Source organism: Psammomys obesus, unplaced genomic scaffold (genome assembly GCF_907164565.1).
Source record: "Psammomys obesus unplaced genomic scaffold, mPsaObe1.curated_primary_1811, whole genome shotgun sequence".
Taxonomy (NCBI): Eukaryota; Metazoa; Chordata; class Mammalia; order Rodentia; family Muridae; genus Psammomys; species Psammomys obesus.
This window is the reverse complement of record NW_026589137.1, coordinates 5045138-5057908: the sequence shown is the minus strand read 5'-3', so window position 1 is coordinate 5057908 and position 12771 is coordinate 5045138. Positions and strand designations below refer to the sequence as shown.

Below are 12771 nucleotides of genomic sequence, written 5' to 3'. Positions count from 1 at the left end.
AGATAGATAGATAGATAGATAGATAGATAGATAGATAGATAGATAGATAGATAAGTTACATGGTCTCAGGTATTCTCTTATAGCAGTACAAAATGAGCTTAACTCATATTTATGTTTCCTTGTTTTGTTTATTTGCTGATTTCTCCACCTAGATTATGACTTTCATGATCAACATGTACAGCTTTCAAAAAATATATCCTGAATATACCAGTAAGCATTCAACAGCTATATATATAAGAGGTGACTGAACAAAATGAATACCATTCATACGGCAATCTCACTTGCAAAATATATATGTAGAGGGCGAGAAATTAGCATAGCATAACATTAATAGAACATTAATCTTTCTTGACTACTAATATTAAGTGTAATACACTTTAGGAATTAACATAATAAATGAAGGCAAGAGAAAGATTCATGAGAAAATCCTATTAGGGAATTCAAGATTTTTATTGTTAAGAAATTATACTTGCTACAACCTCATCCAACACAATCTAAAATTTGTCATAGATATCAATGACAAATCTTTAAATATTTTAGGTGGACACAGTCTCTCTTTGTGCAGTTATCCCATTCCAATTTATTTTCCATATTTCTGGATAAAACTGTATTTTCAAAAAGTCTTTAAGAACATCTTGAAAGTATTACTTAAAAGAATAACATATCTACCATATTAAAATACCATAGAGGACAGCACAACCAAAGACTATCAATAATATATCATTTTGACCAGGAGATAAAGAGGTATGGTTGAATAATAGAGAACTTGTCTAGTATAAAATAGGGCCTGAATTAAACTTCTAGCACTGCAAAGAGAAAAAGAACACACACACACACACACACACACACACACACACACACACAAAGCTGGGGTTGAAGTTCAGTAAATAAAAAGCACTTGCTTAGATTAAAGACTCCACATCAGAAAAAGAAAAGACCATTAACAAAAGGAAGAAAGAACCAAAATATCTTCCTCTTCTTTTTTTCTTTATTAATTACACTTTATTCATTTTGTAACCCCCTTGTGGTTCCCTCCCCCCTCCCATCCCAATCCCTCTTTTCCTCCATCCTCTGCATGCATGCCCCTCCCCAAGTCCACTGATAAAGGAGGACTTCTTTTCCTTCCTTCTGATCCTAGTCAATTATCTTCCTCTTCTTTTAACTTCAGCTCAAAGTCCAATTATACTATTACAAGTATTAATATAGGGGCCAAATGTAGGCTAAGAGTTGTCACAGACAGGATATCAATGCTTTTAATTACACTGTAAAACATTTACATTTTCTGTGTTAAAATAGTACCTCACATTTTGTTCAATATCCCAGAAGTGATTCAATGACTGTCTGCCAAATACATTTTTAGCACTGGTTTAATTAATCTAATTTCATTCAGTACACTCAAGAGTGATAAATTTATTTTATAACAACCGAGAACAATCATTGACTAAAACTATAAGCTGTTTACATTACCTGTCTGTGAGAGGCTGAGAAGGCATTCTTTTACTTAGTGATGGAAGATCCAGGGAATCTGGTTTCTTATCCATTCTACAACATGCTTGTATATTTAAGTACTTAAATATGTGTACTTTTCCCTTTAAGCATATCTGTAAACAAAAAAGAAGTACATTTAGTAACAATTCTAAATACAAATGTTTATTTTTACATGTATGAGTGTTTTGCTTGTATGTAAGAATGTGCACCATGTGCATGTCATATGGCAGAGTCCAGAAGAGGACATGTGCTCCCTGGAATTAGAGTTATAAATGACTATGTGCCACCATGTGGGCTCTAGGAAACGAACTCAGGTTCTCATCAAAAACAGAAACTGGACTTAACTGCTGAACCATCTCCATGTGCACTAATTGCAAATATAAAGGAGCAGGATCAAGTTATTTATATATTGAAATTATTTCAAATTATGGTGAGATACTGCAATCAATATTTTAATATATTATATGTGTGGTGTAAGGTAGAAAATATGACTCTACTGATAATAATAAAAATCAACTATCATCTTTTCATCAGAAAAAGTTTTCTATATTACACATTTACTTTTTCTATTTAAGAATGGGGTTATTATTTCTTAATTGAAAATACATTTTTATAAAATATATTCTGATTATGGTTCCCCTCCCCTAACTCATCCCAGATCCTCTCCACTTCTGAACATACCTAAATCCATATTATTATGATAATAAAATAAAATTTAAAAAAAACTAAATAGAACAAAACAAGCAAAAAGATAGTAAAAGGTCAAAAATGCACAAAAACACATACAGACTCTGACATACACACAGTTATTCACACACAACCCATAAAAAATTGGAAACTGTACTATATAAACAAAAAAACTATAATATTAAAAATAGCCCAGAAAAGCACTGTAAGACACAAAAAAATTAGAAAAAAATAAATAAATATAAAACCTTTCAAAAATACCACTGAGTTTATTATTATTTTTTTTTTTATAATATACTGCTGAGCATTGGGTCTGCCCTTAAGTATGCTTTTATACCCAGTGAGACTCCATCAGAGAAAACTAATTCCTCCTTTGTAAGTAGTTGCCAATTGGAAATAGCTTCTGAGTTAAGGATGGCGCTTGTTCCTACTTTTCTCAGGGCTAGGATCCCATCCTGCTTAGACCAGTGCAATCCCTGTGTGTATTTCTATTAAAACAAACTACTTCCTTTTTAAAAGCTTTATTTATTTTTACTTTATGTATATTCATGTTTGCCTGCATATATGTAAATGTACCACAGGTGTGGCCGATGATCATGAAAGCCAGAACAGGGTGTGGAAGATGCTGGAACTAGAACCATCAGTCACAGGCTAGAAACTGAACCTGGGTCCTCTGAAAGAGGAGAAACTGTTCGTAACTGCTGAGCCATAACTCTACCCCCTATTTTTATATATTTTACTCATATTTTCTTGTTAAAAGTAAAATGAACAAACTACTACAAAACTATAATATCTATACCATGAACAATGCCTTTATTAGAAAAAATGAAATATATATTGAATGAATTAGTGAATATATAAATATATAATCTCACCAGAAACCAAAAAAAAAAAAAATAGAAATAAATAAGTTTTTAAAGAAATGCTAGGCAGTGGAATTAAGAAATAAGATATTAAGAAATACTTAATTCTAGTATTAAGAAGGTAGAAATAGGCAGATCTCTGTGAGTTCAAGACCAGCCCAGTCAACAGAGTGAGGTAGAAGAAAGCCAGGGCTACATACACAGAGAAGCCCTGTCACACATACACACACACACAAATATATATATATCAAGGTGGAATAAACTTTGACTAGGAAAATACTCTGAGAAAATACTTAGTCAAACAGAAAAACCAATGATAAGAGGACAAAACAAAACAAAAAACAACCTACCAAAAGAAAAAAAAAGGTATGTTGGCTAAAAAGATGAAACAACTTTGGGTAAAGCACTTGCATCAAAACCATGAAGACCTACATTTGATTCCCTAACTCCACATAAAAAACAATCCTGTAAAACAACAGATCTGCTGGAGGAATCTCCGTCCCTGATGTCAACTTATATTATAGAGAAACAGTAATAAAAACTGCATGGTACTTGCATAGAAACAGAATTGTAGATCAATGGAATTGAAAAGAAGACCCAGAAATAAACCCACACACTTATGGACACCTGATTTTTAACAAAAATGCTAAAAAACATACAATGGAAAAAAAAGATAGCATCTTCAACAAATGGTGTGGGTCTAACTGGATACCTACATGTAAAAAAATGCAAATAGATCCATACTTATCACCCTGCACAAAACTAAAGTCCAAGTAGATCAAAGAACTCAATATAAAAACAGACACATTAAACCTGTTAGAAGAAAAATGGGGAAGAGCCTTGAACTCATTGGCACAGGAGACAACTTCCTTAACAGAACACCAACAGGACAGGCTCTAAGATCAACAATCAATAAATGGGACCTCGTGAAAATGGAAAGCAAAGGACACTGTCATCAAAACAAAACGACAGCCTGCAGATTGGGAAAGGATCTTCACCAACCCTATACCTGACAGAGGGCTAATATCCAGAATATTTAAAAAACTTAAGAAGTTAAAACAGCAACCAATTAAGTAATACAATTAAAAACTGGGGTACAGAGCTACACAGAGAATTCTCAGTAGAGGAACATGAATGGCAGAGAAACACTTAAACGAATGCTCAGCATCCTTAGTCACCAGGGAACTGCAAATAAAAACGACCCTGAGATTTCACTTTATACCCAGTAGAATTTCTAAGATCAAAAACTCAAGTGATAACACATGCTGGAGAGGATGTGGAGAAAGGGGAACCCAACTCCATTGCTGCTGGGAACGTAAACTTGTACAACAACCTTGGAAATCAATTAGGAATAGTGCTACCTCACGATCCAGCTATACCACTCCTAGGCATATATCCTAAAGATGCTCAAGTACGTAACAAGGACATTTACCCAACCATGTTCATAGCACCTTTATTTGTAATATCCAGAAGCTGGAAACAACCCAGATGTCCCTCAGTTGAAGAATGGATACAGAAATTGTGGTACATTTACAATGGAAAACTACTCAGCAAATAAAAACAAGGAAATCAAGAAATTTGCAGGCAAATGATGGGATCTACAAAATATCATCCTAGTGAGATATCCCAGAAGCAAAAAGACACACATGGTATATCCTCACTAATCAAGAATAAGTGAATGTTGGACATATAATATAGGATAAACATATCTGTACACCTAAAGAAGCTAATCAAGAATGAGGTCTCTGGGTAAGATGCTCAATCTTCATTCAGAAAGGCAAAGGAGATAGACATCAGAATTAGAAAACAGGGAATAAGACATGAGCCTACCACAGAGGGTCTCTTAAAGGCTCTACCCAGTAGGGTATGGAAGCAGATGTTGAGACTTTTAGCCAAACTTTGGGCAGAGTGCAGGGAATCTTATGAAAGATAGGGAGATAAAAAGACCTGGAGGGGGCAGGATCTCCATAAGGAAAGCAACAGAACCAAAAAATCTGGGCACAAGGGTCTTTTATGAGAATGAAACTCTAAACAAAGACCAAGCATGGTGATACCCTAGAACCCCTGTACAGACGTAGCCCATGGCAGCTCACTGTCCAAGTGGGTTTTCTAGTAATGGGAACTGTCTCTGACACGAATTCAGGGGCTGGCTCTTTGATTGCTACCCACTGAGGGGGGAGCAGCCTGACCAGGCTATAGAGGAAGACAATGCAGCCAGTCCTGATGAGACCTGACAGACTAGGGTCAGATGGAAGTGGAGGACGTCCTCCACTATCATTGGACTGAGGGAGGGGCATAAGAGAAGAAGAGGGAGAGAGGGTGAGTTTGGGAGGGAACTGGGGAGGTGGCTATAGTTGGGATAAAAGTGAATAAACTGTAGTTAATAAAAATAAAATTAAATTTAAAAACTAACAACAGCAAACAAGCAAAGAAACAAACAAAAATATATATACTATCCCAAGTCTCTAATGCAAATACTCCTACAGCAAGATAGAATGGGGAGTAAGGAAAATCTCTTAAAATTGGTAACAAGCTAGCCTAGTATATGCAGACCCAAAACAAGAGATACTTTTTTTCAAACACAGTGGGAGGTAAGGACTAACACATGATATTGTTCTCTGACCTCCACATATTTACCATGGCATGTGCACCCACACTTAAAAAATATACAACAGATACAAAAAGAAAGTTTAAAAGAGAGAGAGAGAGATTGAGTACTAGTATAACGTAATTATGGCAAAATAGAGACAGGATAAGCTTAACAACAAAATCAGTGCTGGAGGTATCACTATCCCTTCTCTCAAGTTATACTATAGAATAATGATAATAATACAGCATGGCACTTGAATAGAAACAGACATGTTGATCAATAGCCTGGAAAATGCATATGAACTCACACTCATATAGCTACCAGATTTTTTACAAAGAAGCCAACAATAAACACTGGAGAAAAGACAGCATCCTGCCGTTCTATCCTGCACCTCATTTACCTTTATTCCACGATTCTTCTTTGCTGTTTCAACCCACCTGTTTTTTATTCACCATTCCCTTAATGTATCTTCCTATAGCCCCTTACTAGTCCTTTAGAAGTTCCTTACTGGTTTCTTAACTTTTATGGTACTCCAACTAGAACATACACATCTAAAGAGTCATCCACAGGTGAGAGAAAACACATGGCATTTCTTTTTTGGTTTAAACTACCTCAGCGAGGATAATTATTTCCAGCTCCAACGATTTGTCTGAGAATTTCATTTTTCTTTATAGATGAATTTTCATTGTGTATATGTGCCACATTTTCCTTAATCCGCTGATGGACATCTAGGCTGTGTTCCTTTTCTGGTTATTGTGACTAAAGCAGAAGTGAATATGGAAAGTCAAGTGTCTATATAGTAGGATATAGAATCCTTTGGGAATATGCCCAGTAGTGGTATGGCTGAATCATATGGCAGAACTATTTCTAGCTTTTCAAGGAATCATCACAACAGTTTCAATAGTGCTTGCATCATTTTTGTACTCACACTAACAGCATATATGTTTCCCTTTGTCTACATCTTTGCCAGCATTTGTAGTCATTTGGTGTTGAGGGTTTCTGCTTTGGTTTGGTTTGGTTTCAGAGTCATTTTGGCTTGGTAGGATGAAATATCAAATTGATTTCAATTTTTGTTTCCCTGATAGTTGAGGATGTTGAATGTTCTTAAAATATTTCTCAACTATTTGTATTTCTTCTTTTGACACTCCTGTGTTTAGTTTCATGCCCCAATTTTAATTGGTTGTTTTCATGATGTTCAGGTTCTTTTTTAAAAGTATTTTAAAAAATATTCTAGAGGCTAATCGTCTCACAGAAGTAAAGCTTCTAAGACATTTTCTCCAGTCTGTATACTAGTTCTTTACTCATGTGATAGAGTACTTTGCTGAACAGAAAATTTTTCATTTCATAAGGTTCCATTTATTGTTAGTTTTAGTGAGTTGCAATATTGGAGTCCTGTTCAGAAAGAACTTTCTTGTGCCAAATGAACTCAAACACATTCCTTACTTTTCTCTCTGTGGACTTGATGGTATAAGGTCTTAACATTGAATCTTTGATCCACTTGGGGTTTCGTGCACTGCGAGTGATGAGGATTTAGTTTTATTTTTCTCCATGTTACTATCTAATTTGACCAACACCATTTATTGAATTCCCGAACAGTTCACTTAACCTTAATTTCCTGCTTTGTAAAAACATAGTATGGTATAGCAATTAAAAGTGTGTAGATTCTGGAGCCATGCATAGCGGTCTTCCTTGAAGAAAAACAAGTCACAGAATTAACTGACTTTTTCTAGATCACATGTCTTGAAACAGTCTTATATAACTGAAGTTGACCTCAAACTCCTTGGGTTTGAACTACTAATTTTCCTGCCTCTCCTTGTCAAGTATCACATTTTCCACTACACCCAGCATTCTTTTTTCAAGCTGTCTCTGTTTCTCTGGGTGAAATATATGAAGAATATCTGCCTTCACAGAGATGCATTATTAGAAGAGAATGTAATTTTTTAACAAGTTCCTCAGAATCTTATAAATATATTTCTTGATATTACATGGACTATGTGTAAGGTTGTGTAATGGGAAAAAAAAAACTGAATTTGCCCAATTAAGGTGACAACGGTTCTCCCAAAAAAACAAACTATCTAACAAAAATCCCAGTGCCAGGAATGGGAAACCTTCTTTCAAGTTTCTGGTTAGAGGTACCAAAAGGAAGCCCAAAACAATATATGCTATGGCCAATGCCATTAGTGCCTTCCAGAAAAAGAAGGTAGGTTTCAATTGCTGAAGACATCACATACTCTGCACACAGGATTTGAAGGAATCCATATGGAACTGAACTGCATGCCTCCTCTATGAAGATTAGCAGCAATCAATTCAGAAGGAACCGTACATTCAAGTTGCCAATAGATCAAAACATGTAATAGTCCTACCCAGCTGTAGCATCAATGAACCATAGCATTGACCAGCATAGCAAGCTATTATTAAAAGTATAATAATAACATCAGTATCTTGCTGTAACCAGCAGTCCCTTCACAGCTCTTAAGACCCACTCAATAGAAGGGAATTCTTGCTTGGCACTATGAACTTAGACAATCATTCATGACAAAGGAGGACATGGAATGTAGAGAAGAACCTACTACTACTTCCAGTTACCTAAACCAGTATAGTCTCTATATGGATTATAAATATATATCCTTATATTCACAAATAAGTGCAGCTTTCACCACTCATTACAGAGCTTTTTTCTGCAATTGAAAGAGATTAAAGAAAGCCACAACTACATAAAATTCTGTGGAGGAAGAGGTAGAAAAATTATAAGAGCAAGAGAGAATGGGGATACCAAGAAAACAAGGCCTTCTAAAAACAGCAGGACCAATGCACACATGAAGTCACAGAGACTATGGCAACATGCACAAGTTGTGCATGTGTCTGTACTATACGAAGTACCAAAGCTGAAACAGAAGAAGACATGATCTCCCATCCCTAACCCATAAGCTATCTCCAATTTATAACCACTTACAAGAGAAAAATTAATTCCCTTAATAGTGTCTCACTGGGCATACAAACCACTATGAAGGCCAGGCCCTATGTCCAGCAATAAACACCAACATAAAATAAACTCAATGGTATTTTTGGAGAGTTGTTTCTTTGTCTCATATTCTTTGTCTAATTTTTTTCCATTTTCATATTCTTATACTACAGTCCTTTGCATATATATATATTATGGTTTCTGATTGTGTAATTTTAGGGGATTTCTGTGTGTGTTGATATATTTCTTTCTATGCCCATATATCTTTCTTGTGCTTTTACATTGATTCTCTCTTTTTTTCTGTTTGTTTCCTTGTTTGGTCCTATTAAGATTTTTTTTTAATTTTTCATTATTTTCATATGTCTGTTTGTTTTCCAATGACAGAGAGCAACAAATAATATGGATTTGAGTGGGTGGAGAGGTGGAAAGAAGTTAGGAGGAGTTGGGGGAGGAAAAATCAGAATATGTTGTATAAAAGTTTATTTTCAGTAAAATAGAAAGGAAGAAAAAGAAAGATAAGAAAGATGAAAAAGAAGACAACAATGACAATGATGAGAGAGAGAAAGAGGAGAAGGAGGAAGAAGAAGGAAAGAAAGAAAAAGAAAGAAAGAAAGAAAGAAAGAAAGAAAGAAAGAAAGAAAGAAAGACACAACTAGTCAAAACACAGAGATCACCTGACTATTGGGAGCCCAGCCACAACAGATACAGCTGCAGCATACTTCTATATTTAAGGCTCAAGAATCACAGAAGTGGGGACTAAAAGACTGAAAGGGGCAGAGGACCCAAATAGTAGCTGAGACATGGTCTCTTTTATTATAAAAGCAAGCAAAGGAGGAAAAGGAGAAGGACGAGGAAGAGGAGAAGGAAAAAAAAAAACATGACATGATGGGGAACAGTGGATCTGGGATGATGGAATGGGAGGAGTGGTGGTGAATATGAATATGATCAAGATAAATTGTATGAAATTCCCTAAAAGTTAATGGACATATAAAAAAGAAAAATATAACCTTTGTAATGAATGCAATTTAACATTACTGAAAGATTAAAATAAGCAAGCAAGCAAGCAAGCAAGCAAGCAAGAAAACAAACAAAAACTTTTCTTCAGATGCCAGGGACCAACGCTTGGAGTTAGAAGGAACTGTTGTGCTCCTCAGCCTTGTATGTGGGGTCACTAGTTAACACTATTCTACCTATTTTTCTCTTCAAAATTATGCTATCTAAAAGACAAAATGCATATGATACTGTTTTAAAATTTAATAAACAGATAAAATCATGAAAAACTGAGAATAAATACATATCATATGCTTATTACAAACCTGTGCTGGTGGTACTTGCAATGGATTGTTATCCAAAATTATTACTTGTAAATGATGGAGCTTCCTATAGCAAACAGGAATTTCAGTAACTTTATTACAGGAGAAATCCAACTTCACTAAGGGAAGATCTCCCAATTCTGTTCAGAAATGGGAAGAAAAAAAGTAAGTTAAATAATGTATGGTCACTGTGTTACTCAAGTGAGTGAAAATAGTGCATATCTTACCATCTGGCAAAACATGAAGATTATTTCTTCTTATATTTAGCTCTTTAAGGGAATGTAATTTTCCCATTTGTGGGGGAAGGACTTGAATCTCATTGCAGCTAATGTCCTAAAGAAAACGAGAAAATAAAGTGATACTAAATTGAAAAGTACAAACATACATTCAATTTTAAACTGTAAGCATATGGACAAATTGCAAGCAAAGTTCTTCTAATGTCCTTTTCTGGCAGATCTGTATTGGATCATCAGCTAATATACCACAGTGAAAAAAATTATCCTAGAAGGACAAAGACACACATGGTATATACTCACTTATACAGACCTATAAGATATGATAAACATAATGAAATCTATACACCTAAAGAAGATAAACAAGAAAGAAGACCCTGGGTAAGATGATCTATCCTCACTTAGAAAGCCAAATGGGATGGGCATTGGACATAGGAGAAAACAAGGAACAGGACAGGAGCCTACCACTGAGGGCCTCTGAAAGACTCTACCTAGCAGTATATCAAAGCAGACACTAAGACTCATAACCAAACCTTGGGCAGAGTGCAGGGAACCATATGAAAGAAGGGGAAGTTAGTATGACATGGAAAGGATAGGAGCTCCACAAGAACCAAATATATCTGGGCACAGGAGTCTTTTCTGAGACTGATACTCCACCAAGGACCATGTATGGATATAACCTAGAACGCCTGCTCAGATGTAGCCAATGGTAGCTCAGTAGCCAATTGGTTTCCCATAATAAGGGGAACAGGGACTATTTCTAACAGGAACTCAGTGGCAGGATCTTTGAACTTCCCATCCCCCAAGGGAGGAGCAGTCCTGCTAGGCCATAGAGGAGAACTTTGCAGCCAGTCCTGAAGATACCTGATAAAACAGGGTCAGATGAAAGGGGAGGAGGACCTTCCCAATCAGTGGGTTTTGAAAGGGGTAGGGAGGAGATGAGGGAGGGAGGGTGGGTTTGGGAGGAGATGAGGGAGTAGGATACAGCTGGGACACAAAGTTAGTAAAATGTAACTAATAATAAAAATTTAAAAATAAATAAAAAATTAAAAAATTGAGATTAAATTTAATAGGTACATAAGTAAAACTCTCAACAAAGAACAACTTTTGTCCACTGAAATTAGAAGAATGAGCCAAATGTTCAATCAGAAATAAAACATCAGAGATAACTACCAACCAACTAAAATAATCTGTCAATTACTGTAATTAATTTGAGATTATTTATGAGGATAAAAACTTCAAAAAAGTCAAGGATTTATAGATGTAAACAAGATATCCAAGACACCATAATCAAGAAAAGTTTAAATAAATTACTTTCTCCAAAGATGTATGACTATGAAATAGTTATTAGCATGCATTATGTGTAATCCATATCCTACTCAAAGACAGTCAAAAGAATCAGAATCTGAATTCTGTCAAAAGTATAAAATGTAACCCTGTTTTAAAATGCATTCACCTGAAGATCTTTTTGGGAAAAAAAAAACATGGAAAGCTGTAACTATAGAAGCTTCTTTAAATATAGATAGACAGAGGTAAATACACATGCAAACAAAGAGAGTAAAAATGGAGTCACCCAATAATAGCACAACAATGCTCCTATTAGACACCTTATATTATCAAATAAAAAGGCAATTCCAGAAATGGGTTACCTCTTTAAGAGTATTTGGCCAATGAGTTCCTGTAAAACTCAAAATATTAAATATACAGTCTCTTGATATTGCTGTTGGTTACCCTCTAAGACACCGACTGTAAGACCTTTTGTTGAAGACATCACCTACTAGAAACATAAGACATAAAAAAATCAAGCTTGTACTTACCTGGAAGCTTCATCCCTTCTGGCTAGCTTTCAGACTTCTAAAAAGTACTATGTATGCTACCAGAAGAAAAAGTAAGCATCAATATTACCCACTTGTGAATCCTGTGGACTACCATAGTGACTGTCCTGGCAACAGGCCCATTGGTGAAATAATGGCATGACTACCATGGGAGTAAACAATGACTTTCTGATGAAATTTAATGCCTGCTCTGCAAGTTAAAATCCATACCTGGCATTATTATCAAACCAATAACTTCTGGCTAGGCAGGTCACAGGCCCTAGGATAAAATTTACTACTACTATTCTGGTAACTAGATCCAGCACGAAACTGACTCCTTATGATTTGTTGTTATACACATAGATTATAGCATCTTTTTCAACTCTTATCAAGGAAGCATCTGTTAACAGCAGACTACTAACACAGAGCCCCAGAACTACTAAGGATTCAAAGAATAAGAGGCTGTGGATTGATCAGCCCTAAAAGGTACATCTATATTATAACCTCTCCTGCCAAGGCTCAGATGACTCTTGTGGAAAATAGGTTGGGTTTATTAAAGATTAACACAAGGAAACACTTTTTCACAGATGTGGAAGGGAAATTACGCATATGAACTCACAGCAGTTATGACCACAAGTCCTGTGCAAGCTCAAGAAAGACAAATCCCACCATGGAAAGGGAAAATGAGCAAAAAGTCCCACCCTTAGCTCAGGAGTTATTAGCAACAAATTGAATGGGAAAGTTAGTTTAATGTAAAAATTTATACACCATCATGTACTGGGATGCTTTTCCATTTCTGTTTGATTAAGAGATTTTAACAT

At 35.4% G+C, this 12771-nt stretch overlaps 1 protein-coding gene across 2 annotated transcripts in view; it reads right to left on the bottom strand.

Moving 5' to 3' along the window:
* Lrch2 (leucine rich repeats and calponin homology domain containing 2) overlaps positions 1 to 12771 on the bottom strand; it is a 185372-nt gene that overhangs the window by 85277 nt on the left and 87324 nt on the right. For both annotated transcript variants that reach the window (XM_055604968.1, XM_055604969.1), the window contains exons 4-6: positions 10131 to 10236; positions 9907 to 10043; positions 1468 to 1601 (exon numbers count right to left, since the gene is read on the bottom strand). In XM_055604968.1, coding sequence (XP_055460943.1) covers positions 1468 to 1601; positions 9907 to 10043; positions 10131 to 10236 — 377 coding nt within the window. The remainder of the gene's footprint in view (positions 1 to 1467; positions 1602 to 9906; positions 10044 to 10130; positions 10237 to 12771) is intronic.